Below are 25,068 nucleotides of genomic sequence, written 5' to 3' on the forward strand. Positions count from 1 at the left end.
TAAGTGTAATTTTGAATGTATTATTTATGCACAAAACAGGATTTGGAGTCCCACTGTGCCCCTGAGCTCATCTTGTGGGACCGATCATTACAAGTTAGCACTTCCTGCACAGTATTGTTCAGTGAAGATGAACTCACCAAAATCATATCTAATGTAAATTCAGCTGCCCATATCACTGCCCCTACCCGCTCCACTATAAATCAAGGAAATTAGGCCCACTCTGGGCCAAAATACACAATGCCTTATTGTCACACGGTGCAGTCCCAGACAGCTTGAATTTGAGCCTGGTCTCCCCACTCCTTGAGATACTAGGAGTTAACCCAGAAGGCATGGACCTTTTGTCATCTCCTCAGCCTGGGAATTCCACAGAATCTGCCTGTAGGCCAATGGGGCAAAGAAATAGGCAACATCTTCCTTCAGGTATGTAGGGTAACATGAAGGTGGTGCAAACACTGAACCATAAAAGACAGGCAGCAATGGAGGTAATTCATACATTTAATTGTACAAAATTGTATTTCATTATTAATTATTGCAAATATGGTCTACTTGCTTGAATCATCCCCGTCGTCGAGGGGGGAGCCTCACGGTAACCTGAAATACACATAGCAGTACACTTTATACACTAAGGGCCAGATGTAGCAAAGCTTTAACGAATTGCAAACGGCGAAAATCGCTGTTTGCAAGTCGCTAAAGCCACTTTGAGATGTAGAAATGCATTTTGCGAGTCGGAACCGACTCGCAAAATGCATTTCCGAGTCGCAAATAGGAAGGGGTGTTCCCTTCCTATTTGAGAGTCGCAATGGTATGCATTTTCATTTGCGACCGCGATTGCGGTCGCAAATGAAAGCGCAGTTACCATCCACTTGAAGTGGATGGTAACCCAGGCGCAAACGGGAAGGGGTCCCCATGGGACTCCTTCCCCTTTGTGTCTGGCACAAAAATTTATTTTTCAGAGCAGGCAGTGGTCCAATGGACCACTACCTGCCCTGAAAAATACCGAAACTAAAGGTTCGGTTTTTTTTTCAAAGTGCAGCTCGTTTTCCTTTAAGGAAAACGGGTTGCACTTTGAAAAAAAAAAAAAACTGCTCTATTTAAAAGCAGTCACGGACATGGTGGTCTGCTGTTCCCAGCAGGCCACCATCCCCGTGAGTGCCCTGAATCGCTATGGGGTCACAAATTGCGACCCACCTCATTAATGTTAATGAGGTGGGTCTTTGCAACTCGCAGAAGGTGTCTGAGACAACTTTCTGCATTCCAAATTGCGAGTTGCAATTTGCGAGTCGCTGGGACTCGCAAATTGCAACTCGCAATTTGGAACCTACCTACATCTGGCCCTAAGCCCCAAGGGCCCCCTTAGGTTCTATTTTAGTCTATCCATGTTGTTTTGCAAAAAGACCCAAAGTTGAACCTCAGCCAATCAGGCGTCGACACCCTCAGGAACACTCCCAACAGAGGCGCTTTCCCTCAGATTTTCTAGTACAAGTGTGAAGTTAAGAGCTCATGTAGAAGGGGAGCCTCTGCGGGGAGGAGGGCGGGTCGCATGTGAATCTATGAAAGATACCAATACTGGAGAACCACAGTTACAGGTAAGTAACTAATTTTCTTCTCCAGTATTGGATCTTTCATAGATTCACATGCTTGAATTAGAGTAGCGAGCAGTAATATTGATTAAGTAGACATATAGCCGTACCTTTACAATCCGAACAAACATCAGAATATCAATAGAAATGAGAGTAACAGTACCTCCAGTTAGTGTTCAATGGCAACGTAATAATGTTCCTCTGTAACTAATCATCAGTCATGATAAGCATAGATCTCTGCATTACAACGAATATGTGGCATGCAGCGATAATCAGGCTCTAGCATAAGCATAAGAAATCGAACAGATTTAATCTTGATTAGAATAAGAAACCATTGTTCACCTTTCCCTGGTTGTGGAAGTGGGATGATCCAAGAGGCTCACCTTAACGAAACTAATGCCTCAAGACTGCTTGACCCACTGCTGTGTCCATGTGATTTGCCTCATCAAGACAGTAGTGTTTCATGAACGTATGCTGGCTGGACCATGTGGCCGCTCTACAGATCTGCCGTAGTGGTACTCCTGCGAAGAGGGCAGCCGATGCGGCTACGGCCCTTGTCGTGTGGGCTCTTACCCTGTTGTGGAGAGGCTTACCAGCCTGAATATGACAGAATTGGATTGCCAGGCCAATCCACCTAGCCACAGTCTGTTTGGATACTGCAAAGCCCTTCCTTGCGTTTCCAAAGGCCACAAACAACTGGTCTGACTTGCGTATGCTCTGAGTCTTTTGTAGGTAAAACTTTAGACCTCTTTTAACGTCCAGGGAATGCAATGCTTTTTCTGCCACTGTCCGCGAATTAGGAAAAAAGGTTTTCAAAACAACCAGTTCATTCAGATGGAAAGTTGAGGGCACTTTTGGAATGTACTTAGGCTTTGTTCTCAGAATCACACTAGTAGTGGTGAACTGAAGAAAAGGCTCTTTGATGGTGAATGCCTGTATGTCACTCACTCTCTTAGCAGAGGTAAGAGCCAGCAACAACACCATTTTCCATGAAATTAACTTTAACTCCGTTCTATGGATGGGCTCAAAAGTAGGTTTAATGAGCTGCCCCAGGACCAAGGTTAGGGACCACAACAGTGGAGGCTTCTGCACTGGTGGAAAAGCACGAAACAGGCCTTTAAGGAACTGCTTTACAATTCTGGTGGAATACAATGAAACCGTATCCTGAGACCTGCGGTATCTTTAAATTGCCGCCACGTGCACGCAGATCGAAGAGTATGAGAGTCCAGACTTTGCCAGGTGTAACAAGTACGGTAATACCTGTTCTGGAGGGGAGGAGATCGGGTGGATCCCTTCAGCTGCGCACCACAGACAAAAACGCTTCCATTTCAACCTGTAGGTTCTATTGGTAGTATCCGCTCTAGCTCTGGCTAGAATCTCCCTGCATTCAGAAGAGATGTTCACGGTGGAGTACTCATGGAACTCAGGAGCCAGGCCGATAAGTGGAGAGATGACGGATCCGGATGTCTGACTTGGCCCGGTGCATCGTTAATAGGGCTGGCTTCCGTTTGAGTAGCACATGTGGTCGTTCGAGAGCATGAGGAGCTCCGTGAACCACATCTGTCTGGGCCATCTCGGTGCTATTAATATGAGGCGACAACCCTCCCCCTTCATCTTGCTGATGACTCTCGGTATCAGTGGGATCGGAGGAAAGGCGTAGGCATGAATGCCGGACCATCACATCGAAAACGCATTCCCCCACGATCCTCTTTGGGGAAGCCAGCTTGCGTAGTAAGGGCATTTTTTTGTTCTCGAACGTGGCAAACAGATCGATGTTTAGTTTGCCCCATAACTGGAAGAGTTGGTCCAGAATCTCCTGGTCTAGATCCCATTCGTGGTAGGGGATAATTGCCCTGCTCAGGGTATCCGCCAGCACGTTGGTGTGTCCTGGGACATGCTCTGCTTTCAGAGAAATGTTGTGCGTTATGGCCTATTTCCAGATGTTTTGAGCCTGTTGCAAGAGCTGTAGAGACCTTGTGCCACCCTGTTTGTTTAGGTGAAACATGCTCGTGGTATTGACCGTCCTGATTAAGACATCTGAGCCCTGAAGTCTTGGCAAGAAAGCTTTTAGAGTGAAATCTATTGCTTTGAGCACCAGCTGATTGATGTGGAGCTGTCTGTCCTTTGGAGTCCAAGACCCACTGATTCGAAGATCTTGAAGGTGGGCACCTCAACCTTCGAGGGAGGCATCCGTCGTTATGATATAGCGAGGCACCTGATGAAGAAACGTGAGACCGCTGGACAAATTTGCCGGTGTCACCCACCAAGCCATGGCTGCTCTCATTTCCGGTGTGATGAGAATTTTGTCCTCAAAAGATCCCTGACCCTGGCGCCATTGCACATCCAATTGCTCTTACAGGGGCCGCATATACAGTCTGCAGTCTGGAACTAGCGGAATGCATGGCGAGATCATTCCCAGCAATGACTTGTAAGTGCGAACTGAAACGCACTTTTTTGCCGAGAGGTTGCGGGCTAACCTGTTGAGCTTTAATTTCCTTTCCTGCGACGGGTACGCTTTGCTTTGGACAGTGTCCAGTACCGCTCCTAAGAAGTTTAATGTATGCGTGGGGTGAAGATGAGACTTCTGGTAGTTGACGTTAAGTCCCAGATCGTCGAACAACTGGAGGCAGAGATGTGACGCACCACTTGATGTTTTGAGGGTGCTTTTATGAGCCAGTCGTCGAGATAGGGAAACACCTGTATGCCCGACTGGCGAAGATGAGCCGCTACTGGAGCCAGCATCTTTGTAAAAATTCTGGGGGCTGATTTTAAACCGAAAGGTAGGACCCGAAACTGTAGATGCATACCAGCTACCTTGAACCTGAGGACTTTCTGATGGTTGCGGTGTATCGGAACATGAAAATATGCATCCTGGAGGTCTAGGGATGCCATATGATCTCCGGTACTCAGGAGGCGCAAGATGTCCTGCAGTGTTACCATCCTGAACGATTGTTTCTTCAGAAACTTTTTTAGCGACCTTAAGTCCAGAATGGGGCGCCAGTCTCCTGAAGGTTTCTCTACCAGAAAGAAGCGTGAATAGAACCCCTTGTTCCTGTGAGGAGCAGGGACCAGCTCTATTGCTCCCTTGCGTAGCATCACTTGTACTTCTTTGAGGAGTTGGGCTACTCATGGAGGTGGAGGGGCCCGACGGAGGGACGTCCGGTGGTTTCTGTATGAACTCCAGAGTATGCCCTCTGGCCAATTCGTCCAACACCCACCTGTCTGATGTTAGGACTTTCCAACAAAGGAAATGAGAAGTGATGCGACCCCCGACCTTGGAGCCCCTGGTAGTGTAGGAAGCTGATATGGCTAGCTTGTCATTTGTTTCTGCTGGTATCTCTTCCCCGTGGCGCTGGTCTTCCCTTCGCCGGGTGCAGATATGCTGCGGTAGGTGGTAACCGGTAATGCTGTTGATGTTGGCCGTATTGGTGTCTGGCTCCTGCTGTAGAGGACTGATACTGGGGTCTGTGTTGTTGAAAACCCCCTCGAAAGGAGTAATTTCCTCTGCCTCTTGCCCCACGAAAGGGCTGTCTACAGTACTGCAAGGTACCAAGCTATCTCGCAGTGTCAGTATCTGTTTTGATGGACTGTAGCATGTCGTCAACATGCTTCCCAAATAGACTTTCCCCATCATACACCATATCTAGAATGCAGCTCTGGACTTCTGGGCGGAAAGATGTAGACTTAAGCCATCCCTGTCTACGCAAGACCGCTGCTCCTGCGAACCGCCGGAATCTATCACGCAGTCAATGATTTCCGCTGCGATCTGCTCACCCTCTTGCAGCGCTTCCACCTTGACATCCCCAGGTAACAAATCCACGTAAGATGACATATCCGCCCATATCTGGCGATCGTACCTCCCTAGTATGGCCAAGGAGTTGGCCTCCTTTACTGTAATCGCCGCTACCGAGGAGAACTTTTTTCCAGTGTTATCCAACCTCCTCCCATCCTTGTCTGGAGGCGCTGCGATAGGTGCCGAAGGGTTCTTTGATCGACTTTGTGCAGCTTGGGTTATTACAGAATCCGGCTTTGGTTGCGATATTAAACAGGCTGGAGTGTTGTCAGGGGCCTTGTATTTCTTTTCCAGCTTTGGCATCTGTGAAGGCACTGTGGCTGGGTTCTTCATTGCCTTCAATCCCTCCTGCCATAGGAAGTCCACTATTGGGATCGCTCTTACTAATTTCCTTGATGGCTCCTTGAAATCATATAAGAAACAATCTGTTTCCTGGGAAATTATGGGCAAGTCGAATCTCTTGGCCGCCCTTTCCATTAAGTTGTGGAAACCCCGATGTCCTCAGGAGGTGAATCAACCGGTCCTGGTGATGGCGTGGGAATGAGGTAGTCATCCCACTCACAGAAATCTCTCCTTCTTCCCTCTCTTCATCTCTCGAGATGTGGTCATCTTGTGGCAGTGGAACCAATGGGACACTTCTGTGAGGTGTTCCTAGGAGGCTGGTAAAAGGGGTCTGCATAGGTGTCCGTTGACTGTAAGGTCTAGATGGAGTTACCGGCGTTGACGGTGAGAATCGTCTATAGTAGTCTTTGACCATACCCTGTAGATCTGTCACCAGAGACCTAGGCATGGGGAAAGAAGATTCCTGCGCCCCCGTTGGGTATGAAGAGCCCTCCTGATATACAGGTGAGGAATAATAGAGCTGCTGCTGCCCTTCTTCCTCCTCATCCAAGTCTTAGCATTTTACATGCAGCTTAGATGAAATACTGGCTGCACCGAACATTCCCTCATCCTGGGAATAATTGTCCTCATCGTCATCCAGGAGATGCTGTGGGGGATATGGCAAGACTTTGCTTGGAGACGTACGTCTTGGAAGGATTGATGATGGTCTTTCTCCCATGGAGATAAAAGAAAGAGGGAGGAATCTTGTGGACTCATGCTGTGCTCTGAAATCTCCAGAGGGGAGCATGATGGTCGACGATTGAGTGGACAAAACGTTCATCCCTTCCGCTGACACTGCAGTGTTAATTGTCGACAGTCCCCTCGTCGACGGTGTTGCTGTCGACGGGACTCTCGTCGATGGTTGTGGTGGTCGTCGACAGATCTCTCGTCAACGGTTGTCTCGTTGACGACGCAGGTGTGCTCGTCGATGTTGTTTTCCTCATCCTCAAGGACAGGTGCTTTGTCGACGATAATGACGTCGTCGATGGGTGGGCCATTTCTGCTTCCGCTGTCAAAGATGTCTTCGTCGACGATGCCTTTTTGAATATTTTGGCAGTTATGATCGTCGTCGATGAAAGCGGTAATGATGTTATAATCACTGGAGACACCACCATAGTAAACGGCACGTCATCGTCGTCGCTGTGACCGTCGACGGGATTGTTGTCGACGAACGTTTTTTGGGGACATCAGAGGAAGGCCTTACCGGATCACACGTCAGCACTTTTTGTGGGTGCCTATTTTCCCACAGGCGTCTAGCAATAGCAGGCTCTTGGTGCCCCTGTTTCTCCATAGATTTATGTTCTGTCTTCTTCATCACCTTTTTTGGGGGTTCCTCAGATAGTCTTCCCTTTTCTCCAGGACATTTGAGGGAGCAAGATGATGCTTTACTCATCTGAGGATGGATTTTCCATGGCCTTCTGTCTCTGGAGCCACAACAGAAGCCTACCTTCATAGTCCTTGAGGGTTTCTGACTAAAGGTGCGACAGATTTTACAGTCTCTCACCTTGTGGTCAGGATGCAGGCAGTAGATACACTTTCTGTGGGGGTCATCAACGTGAAGTCTTTTCTTCCCACAGCTGCTACAATCGCTAAACAGACCTTTCTTAGTCTGCTGAGACATGTTAGAATGGTCAAAGTGAAATTTTCTGAGAGAAAAATTCCTGTCAGAAAGGTATACTGAGCAGAGCTCAGGGAGACTCCCTTCACACGACGTGCAGTAGAAAATCTGAGGGAAAGAGCCTCTGTTGGGAGTGTTCTAGAGGGTGTTGACGCCTGATTGGCTGAGGTTCAACTTTGGGTCATTTTGCAAAACGACATGGATAGACTATAAAAGAACCTAAGGGAGCCTTGGGGCCTAGTGTATAAAGTGTACTGCTATGTGTATTTCAGGTTACCGTGAGGCTCCCACCTCGACGAAGGGGATGTTTCAAGCATGTACATCTATGAAAGATCCAATACTGGAGAATTTTATTATTACTTCATGTGCCATCATCTGTGCCATATGGCATGGTGCACGTAGATTTGTTAGTGCAGACTCAGCTGATATCTGGAAGAAATTAGCTGGTATAAAAGGTATTCCTGGTACCTAAAATGACTGTCTTTTAAACAAAAAGACATCATGTCAACCCTATGGCTAAACTGCAAGACGAACCATCCTTGTGTACACAGATCAGAGTGAGTCAGTACAGAACCACAGAGGACCAAACTCTCCTGGATTTAGCAGTCACAATTGTTTCCAAGACCTGACTTCCTCATCCTTTTATCAAGTAGACTGCATTATTCAACTATAACTTAGAAACATTAAGCCCTCTTACTTTCCTAGAAGCTACAAATAACAAGGGAAGCAATGCTTGACATTTATATTGACGTATACCTTCCTTTTCAAATTGTTAACAACAAAACTACATTAAAACATAAACCGCACTAACAAAGCAAACAGTCTTGACTTACATGTATTGAATACTTTTTCAAGTTTTGCTAGCATACAAAGAGAGCACATACAATATGATCAGCAGTAGAAGCTTTCCAAACAGAAAACGGGTGTTTCATCATCTATGCACGATGTAGACATCCTGTGAAGCAGTGCTAGGCTACCCTTATGCACAGAACAATTGCAATACAACCATACACATTTTACATAAATGTAGCAAAGCTATCAGCTGTGCAAGCTTACGTTAAGTACAGAACACAGCTGCAACATGGCCAGCATAACTGCAGCCTTCCCTCACACAGGCAGAATGTGTGAAACAAGCATTGACAAGGCTAATATGTCTCACCTAAAGGAGAGTGGTGTGGAGTGTTGTAAAGTGGAGTAGAGTGCAGTGTTATGGAGTAGCACAGAGTAGAGATAAGAGGTGTGGAGGGACCAGAGTGTTGAAGAGTGGAGCAGAGCTGAGTGGGGTAGAGCTGAGTGGCGAAGACTGTCATGGAGTGGCACAGAGTGTCATGGAGTGGAGCAGAGTGTTGTGGAGTGGCACAGGGTGGCATGGCATAGAGCGCTGTGGCGTGACAGTGTTGTGGAGTGGCATAGAGCGTTGTGGAGCAGCACAGAGCGCCGTGGAGTGGCATAGAGTGTTGTGGAGTGCTGTAGAGCAGAGTGGAGTGGATTTAAGGATGTTGCATAGAGTGTTGTAGAGTGGCGTAGAGCAGAGTAGATTGTCGGAGTTCAGTGGCAGAGTGGAGAGGTGTACGAAAGTCCAATGGAGCACTATACAGTAGAATGGCATACAGCAGAGCAGGTTGTCGTAGAGTGGAGTGGCACAGAGTGGAGTAGTGTGTCACAGAAGAGAGGTGTAAAGTAGCATAAAGTGGCATAGGGGGAGTGGCATAGAATGTCAGAGTGAAGTAGTGGCACAGAGCAGAGTACAGTATTGTAGATTGTTCGAGTGCAGTAGAGTTTAATTGTACAAGTTACTTACCTTCGGTAACTAAATATCTGGTAGAGACATTCTAATTGCAGAACTTTCCCCGTAGAATTTTTCTTACCTTAGAATTTTCCCCTAGGCGTCAGACTGGATCCGGAGATTTTGTTCTTCAAGCAATACCATTGCGCTTCGGTAGGTGGCATCGGTCGACTCCGCGGGTATCGTAGTCGTCGTGATGACATTGGGAGTAGTACATAGATGCCGCCTCAGCTTCTTTTAACGAGTTTTCACGCCAAAGCGCAGAGTCGCTAAGAACACTGAGATTGGTTTGCCAGAGCTAAGGACCTGAATAGGGAAAGGCGTTCCTAGAAATCAGCTCACAAGCGGGGAGGATGGGTTGGCCGCTAAGGAATCTGCAACTAGAATATGTCTCTACCAGATATTTTCTTTCAAAGGTATATAACTTGTACATCTGATAGAGGCTTCTAGTTGCAGATTCCTTACCTTAGGATAGATACCCAATCAATGCCATCCTCGGAGATGGGCTGCGAACCAAGATCATACTAGAAAGTCCTGCAGGACCGAACGACCAAAGTAGCCGTCCCAACGGACCTGACTGTCCAGGCAGTAATTTTTAGCAAACATGTGCAGGGACGCCCAAGTAGCTGCCTGGCAGATATCCAAGACAGGAACTCTGCGTGCTAACACAGTGGAAGCAGCAGTTGCTCTGGTGGAATGAGCACACAAGCCCTCAGGGGGTTGTGCTTCTTGGCCAAAGCTTAGCACATCGTGATGCAAAAAAGTAACCAACTTCCCTCTTTTCGCACCCACATATCCAACTAAGAGTTGATTGTTCACCCGGAAATCTTTAGTACGATTGAGATGGAGATGGAATGCCAACACTCTTTTTGGGTCCAGACGGTGGAGTGTCTCCTCCTCATGAGAAGGATTGAGGGGGAGGGGGGAGGAGTGCGCAAAAAGTTGTCAAGGTGATGGACTGGCCTATATGAAAAGGCGTAAAAACCTTGGGAAACAAGGAAGCCTTAATGTGCAACACCACTTTGTCAGGGTGCACGGACAAGTATGGGGGCTTTGAAATAAAAGCTTAAGGCTCACTTACTCTGCAAGCAGAAGTGATGGCATCAAGAAAGACAGTCTTGAAAATGAGGAGCTGTAGAGGGCAATTGTGCATCGGCTCAAAGGGAGTACACATTAAGTAAGTAAGGACAAAATTGAGGTCCCACTGAAGCATGATAAATGGAGTGGGTGGAAATTAATGGGTGAGACCTTTAAGGAATCGATTGACAATACGAGACTTAAAGAGTGAGGGCTGATCAGGTAACCCAAGAAAGGCCAAAATAGCCGATAAATACCGTTTAAGGGTGCCCAAAGCAGACCACTGCTGGGCTAAAAAAGAATGAACAAAAGAACCTCAGAAAGAGGAGCAGAGAGGGGATCAACAGATTTGTTGGTACACCATGCCACAAATGTATTCCAACGACAGGCGTATACAGTTTTGGTTGATGGATGCCTGGCTGCCATGATAATGTCATAGACTTCGGGTTGAAGGTCAAAAGCCGTCAACTGCAGCCGCTCAATCTCCATGCATGAAGGTGGAGATTCAACAGGTTCGGGTGGAGAACCGTCCTCTGCTGCTGTGACAGTAGATCTTCCCAAAGAGGCAGCCTCAGTGGAGGATCTGTGGCCATACCCAATAGCTCTGCATACCATACTCTTTATGCCCAGTCCGTAGCCACCAAGATATCTTGGTCCGGTCATTCCTGATCTTCTTGAGAACCCCGGGCAGAAGTGGTATAGGCGGAAAGGAGGTCAGTATTCCACTCCAGATGAAAAGCGTCTCTGAAAGAGTGCCGCCTTGGAAACTGCAACACGCAAAACAGCTGACATTGCACGATCTCTGTGGAAACAAACAGATCTAACTAAGGCTCTTCCCACTGCTGAAAGAGACCTTGCACCCCCTCCGGATGGAGACGTCATTAGTGATCGGCTATGATGGCTGAGTTCATCTGCTCTTGCTTTCAGAGAGCCCGCCAGATGTTGAACCACCAACATAATGCCCTGATGTTCCAGCCATGTCCAGAGGTGCAGTACCTCCTGACAAAGGGTCCAGGACCCTACTCCACCCTGTTTGATTCAGTACCACATGGCAGTAGTATTGTCTGAACACTTGCACTACTTTCCCTTTGAGAGAGGGAAGAAATACTTTCAACTCAGGCCTCAAGCCCAGACTCAGCCAGAGACCAGAGGCCTCTGATCTCCACCTCTCCCATGTGGCTGCCCCAACCCAGAAGTGGTGAATCTGTTACAATGGATAGACCTGGCTGGAGAAGGGAGAGGGATCTGCCATGGATCCAATGCGTATTCGAAAGCCACCACTGCAGCTCTTTCACAGTCCCGTCCGAGATCTGGACCATGTCAGAGAGGTTTCCCTGATGTTGCACCCACTAGAACTTCAAGTCCCACTGCAGAGCGCCCATATGCCATTTAGCATGAGTTACTAGCAGGATGCAGGAGTCCATTAGCCCTCAGAGTCAGTCTCACCAAAACCCAAGACAGAGGCTGAAAGATTGGAATCCTAGCCCGAATATTTGGACCCGCTTTTCGGGAGGATAAGCCTGAAACTGCACTGTGTTCAGAACAGCTCCGATGAAAGAGAGCGTCTGAGAGGGAGTCAGGTGTGACTTCAGCATGTTGACAGTAAACCCCAGGGTGTGCAGGAGGCCCGCCGTAGTCTGAAGGTGGGAGACGGCTTTCTGGGGCAAGTCCACCTACAACAGCCAGTCGTCGAGGTAGGGAAAAACTGAAACCCCTAACCTGCGCAGATGAGGTGCAACCACTGCCATCACTTTCATAAACATCCAAGGGGCGCTGGTAAGGCCGAAGGGGAGCACAGTAAACTGATAGTGCTCGTGACCTACCATGAATCGCAGGTAATGTCTGTGGGCAGGTAAGATGGGAATGTGGAAATAAGCGTCCTGCAAGTCCAACGCTACCATCCAGTCTCCTGGGTCCAAAGCAGACAGGACCTGAGCCATTGTGAGCCTTTTGAATTTCTCCTTCTGAGGAAGTAATTGAGGTCCTGAAGATCTAGGATAGGAAGTGAGCCCTTATCCTTTTTCGGCACCAGAAAGTAGCGGGAATAAAAACCAAAACCTACTTCTGGCACAGGGACCTTCTCTATGGCTCCCTTGGCCAAGAGAGCTGCGACTTCCTGGTGGAAAAGTGCCAAATGATCCTCCAGAAGATTGCTGACTGATGGAGGCATGGCTAGTGGGGCAGATTAAAAAGGGAAGGGAGTAGCTCTTTCGAACTATCTGCAAAACCCACTCACAGCAATGCCCTCTACGCAGGAACCATGGCCAAACTCGAGAAAAGACTGCAAGACATCCAGAACGCCTCTGCACACCTCATCCTGGACATCCCCCGCCACTGCCACATCACAGCCCACCTGAGAGACCTACATTGGCTCCCCATCAACAAGAGAATCACGTTAAAACTCCTCAACCACACTCACAAGGCACTGCACAACACTGGACCAGAATACTTCAACAGATGGCTCTCCTTCTACACCCCGACCCAACAGCTTCGCTGCCACCGACCTTGCCCTCGCCACCGCCTCACGCATCCACAGAACAACCACCGGCGGCAGATCGTTCTCGCACCCAAGACATGGAACACTCTTCCCACCCACCTGCGTCAGACCAAGGACCTCCTTATCTTCAGGAGAAGATCTCAAGACATGGCTGTTCGAGCAGTAGCAGTCCGGCTCCCCTCGGCGCCTTGAGAACCTCACGGATTAGTAGTGCGCTTTACAAATTCCCTGATTGATTGACCTGTCCGTAGTGATGGATTCCCAGTGGGGCAGGTGATGGCAATTACTGCTGCCAACTGGATCAGAGTGAAGGGATGGGCTAGGAGGGTTTGGAGGTTGCAGCGGGGGCAGGGGTGGAATGGGCAGATCTCAGGTTCAATGACCCACATCCACGTGGGATTCCGTGTCCCTGGCCACGCAGCAGCTGAACTGCATGGGTGGCACGTGGCTGGGTTGGGGACGCAACAGGGAGCCCCTTCTGTGGCCATGAAAGGGAAAAAAGGCAGACTTCTTGGGGGCGAGGGGCAGTGGAAAGGCCAAGGGACCGAGTCATAGCCCGCGAGTCCTTGAGCCTCTCCAAGCCGGAGTCCATTTTGTCTCCAAAGAGACGGGAGCCATCAAAGGGCATGTTCGGAAGAGACTTTTGGACATCCACCAAAAAAAAAAAAAAAAACAGAAGTATGCAACCAGACGTGGCGCCTCAAAGCCATCGTCGCACCTGATCTGCCTAGAGAGTCGGTCATGTCCTGCCCACATAGGATCATGAACCTCACAGCATCTCTCCCATCGGTGACAGCTTAGGAGACAATAGCATGGACCTCCTCCGGTATCTGTGCAGCGCAAGACTGGAGGAAGAAAACATCTTTCCAAATTGTTCCAGCCTTTTTCATTCCCTACCTTGGGGGTGCAGAAGGGAATGCACCAGAGGAAGTCTGGATGGCAAGACTCTCAGGCATGGGGTGTTGGGACAGGAATTTAGGATAATTCGGGACAGTCCAACGGCGGCGTGCAACAGTCCTGTTCACAGGAGCCCCTGTGTTGGGTTTGGACCAAGTACCCAAGATGACATTGGTGAGGGCTTCACTGAATGGCAGAAGGCGTTCAGATGTGGAAGCCCCTGGCTGAAGCACCTCGGACAGGAGATTTGACCTGACCTGTACAGTAGACACCTCAAGGCCAAGGACCTCATCTGCCCTACTGACCACCACAGAATAAGGTGCTCCCTCCACCGTAGCCACAGTAGGCGGAGACAGCATGCCAGCATCTGGAGAAGTGTCCAGGCCACCAGCCTCGCCCAACTCCTGTGCCCAGTCTAAATTAGGGTCATCCTGGTATTCATAAGGTTCCAGGGACCCCTCCAATCCTTCCCCGAATTCGTACCCATATGAAAAAGGGTTCAAATCTGACCTGGAGTGAGTAGGCCCCATCAAAGGCAGTTCTGACTCCAAGTCGTCGGGGATGAGGATCGAGTCAACGTTGAAGGTGGGCACCACCGATGTCGGGAGCGTCGACAATTGAACCGGCGCCGGGGAAGATCTCAGTGGTACGACCGGCGTCTGTGCGGAGCTACTCAGTGGCCAGAGCCGAAGCCGCCGGAGCGGAACTCAAAGGCCCCTGATCGAACCCCTTGGGCCCGATGGCACCGTATCGGGCCGATCTGCCAAAAATGAGGCCTCATAAAACTCTTTCAATTGGGCAGGGGTCGCTCCGGCTCCCAGAAATTCGGGGGAGCGGATGCAGAAGCAGGATCCGAAGACAGAGGCCTTGAGCGTCAACGCTCCTCCCGCTTCGACTTCTTCTCCTCCTTACCTGGGAACGAAGACATGGAGGAAGAAGAATGGTGGTGGCTCCGCGAGCGGTCTAGAGACCTTCCCCTCTATCGAGGCCGGGACCTACGCGGAGTCTAGTGCTGGCCCGCCATGAGCTTGCGGGACCGCTCCCTCAAGGCCTTCAGATGCATGGCCCGGCACTCGGAGCATGACTTCGGGTTGTGGTCGCGCTCCAAACACCACAAACCGACCTGATGCAGATCCGTCACCGACATCATGTGGCGACAGTCCAAGCACGTCTTAAAACCGGTCTTTGGGGACATCTCAATGTACCAAAAATTCACCAAAAACTCGACAAGAGAGTCGAAATCAGTCAAAAGGAGAACAGGGTAGCTCTATCACGATCAGCGCGTGGCGTGGAAAGAAAAGAACTGATGTCACTGCTCTAGGCGGCGTCTATGTACTACTCCAGATCTCATCACAGTATGCCAATGTCGACCACGGAGTCGACCAAAGCCACCTACTCGCAAGAGTATTGCTCGAAGAAACAAATCTCCGGATCCAGTCTGATGCATGGAGGAAAATGCTAAGGAATCTTCAACTAGAAGTCTCTATCAGATACGTAAAGCATAAAAGTACAATATTGTGGAGTGTAGGGTCATCAGGTGGCCTAGAGTGAAGTATCGTAGAGTGGGGTAGAGTAGACGGCAGTACCATAGAGTGCATTGGTTTTGAGTAAAGTGGTGTAGAGTACATTGACGTAGAGTGCAGTGACTCAGAGTAGAGTGGTGCAGTGTTGAGTGCAGTGGCATAGAGTAGATTATTATAGAGTGGAGTGAAATGAAGTGGCTCAGGATAGACTGGAGAGGTGCAAGGTAGAGTAGAGGGGTGTAGAGTGGCGTAGAGTAGCATCATGTACAGTGCGTGGCCTGGAGTGCAGTGGTGCATAATAGATTAGAGTGGCATGGAGTGATGCAGAGTTGTAGGAAGTTGGCTCTGTATGTACTATTTCAAAGTAAGAAATAGCATGCATAGAGTCCAAGGGTTCCCCTTAGAGGTAAGATAGTGGCAAAAAGAGATAATTCTAATGCTCTGTTTTGTGGTAGTGTGGTCGAGCAGTATGCTTTTCAGAAGGTAGTGTTAAGCATTTGTTTTACACACACAGGCAAATAAATGAGGAACACACACTCAAAGACAATTCCAGGCCAATAGGTTTTTATATAGAAAATAGATATTTATATAGATATTTTCTTAGTTTATTTTAAGAACCACAGGTTCAAGATTTGCAAACAATGCTTTAAATGAAAGGTATTTCACTCAGGTATCTTAGGAACTTTGAATCATCACAATAGCATGTACAGTTTTGGCAAAAATGGCAATAAGCTATTTTGAAATTGGACACTGCAAAATTCAACAGTTCCTGGGAGAGGTAAGTATTGGTTAGTTTTGCAGGTAAGTAAAGCACTTACAGGGTTCAAAGTTGGGTCCAAAGTAGCCCACCGTTGAGGGTTCAGGGCAACCCCAAAGTTACCACACGAGCAGCTGAGGGCCGGTCAGGTGCAGAGGTCAAAGTGGTGCCCAAAACGCATAGGTTTCTATGGAGATAGGTGTGCTCTGGTTCTAGTCTGCCAGCAGGTAAGTACCAGCGACTTCGGAGGGCAGACCAGGGAGGTTTTGTAGGGCACCGGGGGGACACAAGTCAGCACAAAAAGTACACCCTCAGCGGCACAGGGGCGGCCGGGTACAGAGTGCAAACAGGCGTCGGGTTTGCAATACGTTTCAATGGGAGACCCAGGGGTCTCTTCAGCGATGCAGGCAGGCACGGGGGCTCCTCGGGGTAGCCACCACCTGGGCTAGGGAGAGGGCCACCTGGGGGTCGCTTCTGCAGTGGAGGTCGGATCCTTAAGGTCCTGGGGGCTGGGGGTGCAGTGTGTTTCCCAGGCGTCGGGTTCTTTGAAGCAGGCAGTCACGGTCAGGGGGAGCCTCTGGATTCCCTCTGCAGGCGTCGCTGCGGGGGACCCGGGGGGTCAACTCTGGCTACTCACGGGCTCGCAGTCGCCGGGGAGTCCTCCTTGTAGAGTTAGTTTTCCGCAGGGTGAGCCGGGGGCGTCGGGTGCAGAGTGGAAAGTATCACACTACCGGCGGGAAACGTGTGGTCTTTAAAAGTTGCTTCTTTGTTGCAAAGTTGCAATTTCTTTGGAACAGGGCAGCTTTCCTGGGGAGTTCTTGGTCCTTTTAGATGCAGGGTAGTCCTCTGAGGCTTCTGAAGTCGCTGGACCCTGGGGGATGCGTTGCTGTTGCAGTTTTTCTCGAAGTCGGGAGACAGGCCGGTAGGGCTGGGGCCAAAGCAGTCGGTGTCTCAGTCTTCTCTGCAGGGCTTCAGGTTAGCAGTCCTTCTTCATCTTCAGGTTGCAGGAATCTATCTTGCTTGGTTCTGGGGGCCCCTAAATACTCAATTTAGGGTTGTGTTTAGGTCTGGGAGGTTAGTAGCCAATGGCTACTAGCCCTGCGGGTGGCTACACCCTCTTTGTGCCTCCTCCCTGAGGGGAGGGGGGCACATCCCTAATGCTATTGGGGGAATCCTCCATCTGCAAGATGGAGGATTTCTAAAAGTCAGAGTCACCTCAGCTCAGGACACCTTAGGGGTTGTCCTGACTGGCCAGTGACGACTCCTTGTTTTTCTCATTATTGCCTCCGGCCTTGACGCCAAAAGTGGGGCCGTGGCCGGAGGGGGGCAGGCATCTCCACTAGCTGGGATGCCCTGTGGCGCTGTAACAAAGGGGGTGAGCCTTTGAGGCTCACCGCCAGGTGTTACAGTTCCTGCAGGGGGAGGTGAGAAGCACCTCCACCCAGTACAGGCTTTGTTACTGGCCACAGAGTGATAAAGGCACGCTTCCCCATGTGGCCAGCAACATGTCTGGTGTGTGGCAGGCTGGCAAAAACTAGTCAGCCCACACTGGAAGTCGGGTATGTTTTCAGGGGGCATCTGTAAGATGCCCTCTGGGTGTATTTCACAACAAAATGTACACTGGCATCAGTGTGCAATTATTGTGCTGAGAAGTTTGATAACAAACTTCCCAGTTTTCAGTGTAGCCATTATGGTGCTGTGGAGTTCGTGAATGACAGACTCCCAGACCATATACTCTTATGGCTACCCTGCAGTTACAATGTCTAAGGTTTTGCTTAGTCACTGTAGGGGCATAGGGCTCATGCACCTATGCCCTCACCTGTGGTATAGTGCACCCTGCCTTAGGGCTGTAAGGCCTGCTAGAGGGGTGACTTATCTATGCCATAGGCAGTGTAAGGTTGGCATGGCACCCTGAGGGGAGTGCCATGTCGACTTAGTCATTTTCTCCCCACCAGCACACACAAGCTGGCAAGCAGTGTGTCTGTGCTGAGTGAGGGGTCCCCAGGGTGGCATAAGACATGCTGCAGTCCTTACAGACCCTCCCTGGCATCAGGGCCCTTGGTACCAGGGGTACCAGTTACAAGGGACTTACCTGGATGCCAGGGTGTGCCAATTGTGGAGACAAAGGTACAGCTTAGGGAAAGAACACTGGTGCTGGTCCTGGTTAGCAGGCCTCAGCACACTTTCAAATTATAACTTGGCATCAGCAAAGGCAAAAAGTCAGGGGTTAACCATGCGAAGGAGGCATTTCCTTACAAAAGTGTAAAGGCGTAGAGTGCAGTAGAGTGGCTTCGAGTTGAGTGGTGCAGAGTACAGTGCAGTGGCATAAAGTAGAGGTGCAGAATAGAGTGGCGTAGAGTGGCACAGAGTAGAATACAGCGGTGTACAGTGCAATGACAGAGCGCAATGGTGTAGAGTGGCATATCGTACAGTGGGGCAGAGTACAGTTGTGTTGAGTTCAGTGGTGGGGAGTGCAGAATGACAGTGCAGTCTTGCAGAGTAGAGTGTCAGAGTGCAGTGGCATAGAGTGGTGCAGAGTAGAACAGTGGCATAGCACACTGTGGCACAGAGTGTTGTAGAGTATAGTGATGTAGAGTGCAGTGGTGTAGAGTAGTTGGTGTAGAGTGCACTGGCATAGAGTACATCATTTTTTAGTAAAGTGATGTTGAGTATACTGGTGTAGACTTCAGTAGTTTAGAGTAGAGCGACGTGGAACGCATTGGCATAGAATGGTGCGGGGTAGAATGCAGTGGCACAGAGTGGAGTAGTGAGGTGTAGAGTGCTGTGGCATCGAGTGCAATGGAGTAGAGAACCTCAACAGGAATATTTGTTTAGCACTGTCACACTATGTACATGCATCTCCCCTCCCTTTCGACCTATTTTAAGGGTTTTGTTACAGCCTCATAAACTGGAGCATAGGAGGGGCATGAGCAGACTCCATGGGGAGAGTAATCTGCATTCCTCTTGCTTTCCTATAAATACTCTCACTAAAAAAAGTCACAGAAAGAAAAGTAAACAACAAGTTCCTTCTGAAGATACAGCCTGACATCCGACCATTATATTTAAATGCACTGCAAATTTCACAGTACAAGAACTTGACTTAAAGGCTTGTTTACAGAAAGTGAGATCTAGGAAGGACACAGTAAAAAAGGTTTAGGCAAGGGAAGGGGGAAACTTAAGCTGGGCATCCTAAAAAAAATACAGCCAGCAAATTGCAAGGAGGGAAGTGTGAGTTACAAACCACAAAGCCAATGGCAAGAAATGGGCAAAATGCATTCCCAAGGAAGCTTTCTACATGTCCCCAAGATGTCCTCAGGAAACCGGACAGTGCCGCAAGCCGGCTTCAACCTAAGCAGGAAACAGCAATCCAGATATCTCACACGCACATAAACATAAATGGATTCATAGGTACAGTGCCGGCAGCGGCAATACAAGCTTCCTTACCCTCACACAGACAGACCCCTTTTCACAGAATGGTATCCACTAAACAGAGATGTTTCTGCTTGACACACCTCCCCCTAACCAATTATATACTTCTGACTGTAAAGCAGCCATTGAATGACTGTAGTCAATCAGGTGGTCACACAGAACACTCACTGATGGGGAAGGAGTTAGTGCCATAAAAGAAAGAAATGGGCATATTAACACTGCTATCATGCACTACTTATTAAAGTGGGTTGGAATGATCATGCTGCAGAACTGCTTGTGTGCCAAGGGGCCACACAGCAGGGTGGTGCCCAGGAGAGGGAGAGCAATTGGCTTATCTGGGGAAAGGGTAAGCAAGAGGAAGCCCTTTCGCATAACGGAGGTCGGAAAAGGGACAAATGTTTCTGATCGTGCTGACCCTAGCAAATAGTGGCTATTGCAAAATGGCTACTGATTGGAACATTTATAAGGGATATTGTCATGCTGCTGTTCAGTTACAATCCCTCCCGTCCTACAGCAATTTATTCTGTAATACCACTGCTGTAGTTTACTGCCTGGGTTGACACAAGAACACAATTAAAATGGTTATAATTTAACCGAAGTCTAAAGATAGCAAAACAGCCTGCTTCACAAAAGACAAGTCACTGATACTTTTGCTAAAAATGGTGGAAAATTGGCCTAAACATCACTTCTTACAAAACTCTAATAAATACAAATACAAAAGACTGAATTGTTTTATGAAGCATCTCACAAAGAAGGGGAACATCTCAACTTGTGATAATGTTGGAACTTGTTATCAGTAGCATCATTACGCAGAATTTAGCCAACACAGGTTTCACAGAAACTACATCAGCGTTCAAACTTTATTTTCAGGTTGGTCGTACCTGGCTTCATAGTCGTTTCGGATGAGCAGCAGGTGTTGCAAAATGGAGAGTAGTATCTGTTCTGCCCTAGAATCTTTCACTGTATTTAAAATAATCTGGAAGATCTCTTCGAAGTCAGTGGGGATACAGTTAAGGAAAAATAACATAGCTCACATAAACTTAGCTAAACACCGCTCTCACAGATTTCTAAATAAACTAATTCGAGGGACCTTCAAAAGTTCTGCAAAGAACAATCACCATAAGATTAAAAAAATAGGATGGTCTAGCTGAAACCTATAGTAATGCAACACATGCAGACAAATAATTTCCCAATACACATGCTGAACCAAGTGGAGTCATTCTACTTTTCTTTGCACGCACCTCACCCTACTGCATAAAAAGATATCAAATGCATGAACTTGTGTTGCTGCTTTTTTCTTCTTCATTTTAAGAAAAAAATGAAAAAAAGTATTTTTTATATGCACGACCTTATGAAAAAAGAAACGTCAACTGTCAATTTCAGACATCAGAAACACTACAATCACAATAGCAATTGAATTCTCAATATTGTTTGAGAATGAAGTAGTAAGGCCTGCATCACTCATTCCAATTTAACTGCTTTATCTAGAATGTAGGTGGGCTGCTTATGAATGTAATGTCGACTTATACAATGGATACGTGGTGGAAGAGTTAAGTAACTTTTCTCCACTATGGTACCCTTATTATATCGATCAATAATAAAATATATTAGCAAGCTTCTGTCCTCCAGGGTATTGGAAGAGCCATGAAGAGAGAAACAAAAGGAAGAACAATCCTATCAAGGTGGTACTTATACCTGTAACATATGTGCGTGGACGTATGGACTGCTTGTAAGACATCTTTGGAGATAAGAAACCTACTCTCTTTTGGGCAAAGTGTCCCTCAACCTTTCTTGATAAGAGTTCTTAGAAACACTAGGAAAATGCCTCAGGTCCCTTAACTAGCTTCCTACAAATGACAAATTCAAAGGTGTTCTAACTTATGTAAGTATCTTTAAACCATCCAGTATTGGAATGATAAGTGTTTTGGCAATCACTGAAAAATTAGTAACAGTCAAGATCAGTCCAATAAAAAGTAGTAACGAATCAGGCTTGATAAAACATATTAGAACAATAAAAAAGGGAGAGATTCCACAATTGACCCAATCAGAGTCCTTGACATTTCTTTAAGCAATACACGGTTGCACAAGAGCAGACTAGGATGGACTACCTTGAATTCCAGCAGACCAATGTTGTAAGCGGATTTTTTCAATAATCAAATACAATAAGTCTAGAGATGTCCAATGGGTGACCTCTAGGCCATACAGCAATCATCAGTAACTACTGACAGAGATGGCAATCCCTGGGGAAGGAAACCCCATTTAAGAAGGTTATTGATTCAAGTAAAAGAAAACAACGGGAGGAGAGGGAGTATTAAACCAGGCAGCCTTAGAGTGGTCGTCCCCCAAATACTTGCCTACTTTACCACTACTTTTTGCTGAAATTAGCCTTTGTTGACCCTAGGACTCTGCACACTTCACCACTGCTAACATGCTGAAGTGCTTTTGCTCACTCCCTTAAACCTGATTGAATGGCATAAACCTAACTGGTGTATTTAATTCACTTACAAGTCCGTTGTAAAGTGATATACAATGTACAGGGCCTGTAAATTAAATGTTACCAGAGGGCCTGCAGCACTTATAGTGCCATCCACTTAAGTAGCACTTTGAAACATGTCGACTTGGGAATTAAACTGCCTTACCAAGCCTTAAGCATCCATTTTATTTGATGTGTCTCCCCTAAGGTAGACCTGTAGGAAGTTGGCTATGTATATACTATCTCAAAGTAAGAGAAAGTGTGCACAGAGTCCAAGGGTTCCCCTTAGAGGTAAGATAGAGGCAAAATTAGATAATTCTAATGCTCTATTTAGTGGTAGTGTGGTCGAGTAGTAGGCTTATCAGAGGGTAGTGTCAAGCAATTGTTGTACACACGCAGGCAATAAATGAGGAACACACACTCAAAGACATAACTCCAGGCCAATAGTTTTTATATATAAAAATATATTTTCTTAATTTATTTTTAGAACCACAAGTTCAAGATTTGAAGTAAATACATAAAATGCACGGTACTCCACACAGGTAAGTTAGGAACTTTGAATTAGAGCAGTAACATACACAGTTTTAGTTAAAATGGCAATAAGCTATTTTAAAAGTGGACACAGTGCAAAAATAAACAGTTCCTGGGGAAGGTAAGTAATGGTTATTTTTTTTAGGTAAGTAAGGCACTTACAAGTTCCTGGGCATAGGCAGCCCACCGTTGGGGGTTCAAGGCAACCCCAAAGTCACCGCACAGCAACACAGGGCCGGTCAGGTGCAGTGGTCAAAGGAGGGCCCAAAACACATAGGCGCCTATGAAGAAGGGTGCTCCAGTTCCAGTCTGCCAGCAGGTAAGTACCCGCATCCTCGGAGGACAGACCAGGGGGGTTTTGTAGAGCGCTGGGGGGGTGGGGGGGACGACACAAGTAGGCACACAAAACACACCCTCAGCTGCACAGGGGCGGCCAGGTGCAGTGTGCAAAGAGGGCATCGGGTTTGTAATAGAAATCAATGGAGGGACCCGGGGGCCACTCTAGCGGTGCAGGCAGGGCACAGGGGGGCTTCTCCGGCCAGCCACCAACTGGGCTAGGCAGAGGGTTGACTGATGGTCACTCTTGCACTGAAGTTCGGTTCCTTCTGGTCCTGGGGGCTGCGGGTGCAGTGCTTGGTCCAGGCGTCGGGTTCTTTGTTGCAGGCAGTCGCGGTCAGAGGGAGCCTCTAGATTCTCTCTGCATGCGTCGCCGTAGGGGTCCAGGGGGTCGTCTCGGGTAACTCACGAGGCCGCAGTCGCCTGGGAGTCCTCCCTGTAATGTTGGTTCTCTGAAGCTCGAGCCAGGGGCGTCGGGTACAGAGGGTGAAGTCCCAAGCTTCCGGCGGGAAGAGTGAGTTCTTTAAAAGTTGCTTCTTTGTTGCAAAGATGTTGCTGGGGGTGAACAGTGCAGCTGTTCTCTGGAGTTTATTGTCCTTCGGGTTTCAGGGCAGTCCTCTGAGGCTTCAGAGGTCGCTGGTCCCTGTCGGATGCATCGCTGTGCAGTTTTCTTTGAGTCAAGAGACAGGTCGGTAAGGCTGGTGCCAAAGCGGTTGTCGTCTCTGTCATCTCTGCAGGGCTTTCAGGTCAGCAGATGTCCTTCTTGTTTCAGGTTGCAGGAATCAGATTTCCTGTGTCCTGGGGTGCCCCTAAATACTAACTTTAGGGGTGCGTTTAGGTCAGGAAGGCAGTAGCCAATGGCTACTGTCCTGGAGGGTGGCTACACCCTCTTTGTGCCTCCTCCCTGAGGATAGGGGGGGCACATCCCTAATCCTATTGGGGGAATCCTCCAAACTTAAGATGGAGGATTTCTAAAGGTAGGGGTCACCTCAGCTCAGGACACCTTGGGGCTGTCCTGACTGGTGGGTGACTCCTCGTTGTTTTTCTCATTATCTCCTCCAGCCTTGCCGCCAAAGGTGGGGGCAGTGGCCGGAGGGGCGGGCATCTCCACTAGCTGGGATGCCCTGGGGAGCTGTAACAAAAGGCATGAGCCTTTCAGGCTCACTGCCAGATGTTACAGTCCCTGCAGGGGGAGGTGAGAAGCACCACCACCCAGTACAGGCTTTGTTCCTGGCCACAGAGTGACAAAGGCACTCTCCCCATGTGGCTAGCAACTCGTCTGGTTGTGGCAGGCTGGCAGAAACTGGTCAGCCTAGCACTAGGAGTCGGAATGGTATTCAGGGGACATCTCTAAGATGCCCTCTGGATGCTTTTTACAATAAATTCCATACTGGCATCAGTGTGCATTTATTGTGCTCAGAAGTTTAATACCAAACTTCCCAGATTTCAGTGTAGCCATTATGGAACTGTGGAGTTTGTATGTGACAAACTCCCAGACCATATACTCTTTATGGATACCCTGCACTTACAATGTCTAAGGTTTTGCTTAGACACTGTAGGGGCCCAATGCTCATGCACATATGCCCTCACCTGTGGTATAGTGCACCCTGCCTTAGGGCTGTAAGGCCTGCTAGAGGGGTGACTTACCTATGCCATAGGCAGTGTGAGGTTGGCATGATAGTCTGAGGGGAGTGCCATGTCGACTTAGTCATTTTCTCCCCACCAACACACACAAGCTGTGAGGCAGTGTGCATGTGCTGAATGAGGAGTCGCCAGGGTGGCATAATACATGCTGCAGCTCTTAGATACCTTCCCTGGCACCAGGGCCCTTGGTACCAGAGGTACCATTTACAAGGGACTTATCTGGGTACCAGGGTTGTGCCAATTGTGGGAACAATGCACAGTTTAGGGAAAGAACACTGGTGCTGGAGCCTGGTTAGCAGGGTCCCAGCACACTTTCAATCATAACTGGCATCAGCAAAAGGCAAAAAGTCAGGGGGTAACCATGCCAAGGAGGCATTTCCTTACAAGGCCCAAGGTAGCCCACAGGGCAGTGTGCTGTGTAATTAAAAGGCTAGGCATGTACTTTTAACCTTTACGTATAATGGTGGTAAAAATCTCTTAAATTCGTTTTTCACTACTGTGTGTCCTACACTTCAGTCTCTCCCATAGAATAATATTGGGGATTCATTATTACATTTAATACGCTGTAATTCCAAAGTGGGAGGAGATAGTTATGTTATGTTGGGTATCTATGAAATTGCAATGATAAACCCGCTTTAATGGGAAAGTCAGAATTTTCACTACAATTTCAAAATTGCTACTTTTAGCAGGCACTTTTCTGCCCATAGCCCTTTGTGCCTGCAGCGTCTCTTGGGTCAAATCACTCA

At 48.1% G+C, this 25,068-nt stretch overlaps 1 protein-coding gene across 1 annotated transcript in view; it reads right to left on the bottom strand.

Annotated features, from left to right (window-relative positions):
• The window catches only part of DIAPH1 (diaphanous related formin 1), a 978,623-nt gene that overhangs the window by 512,362 nt on the left and 441,193 nt on the right, over positions 1-25,068 (bottom strand). The window contains exon 12 of the mRNA XM_069199475.1: positions 20,220-20,336. Coding sequence (XP_069055576.1) covers positions 20,220-20,336 — 117 coding nt within the window. The remainder of the gene's footprint in view (positions 1-20,219; positions 20,337-25,068) is intronic.

The sequence above is a fragment of the Pleurodeles waltl genome, chromosome 7 (assembly GCF_031143425.1).
Source record: "Pleurodeles waltl isolate 20211129_DDA chromosome 7, aPleWal1.hap1.20221129, whole genome shotgun sequence".
Classification (NCBI taxonomy): Eukaryota; Metazoa; Chordata; class Amphibia; order Caudata; family Salamandridae; genus Pleurodeles; species Pleurodeles waltl.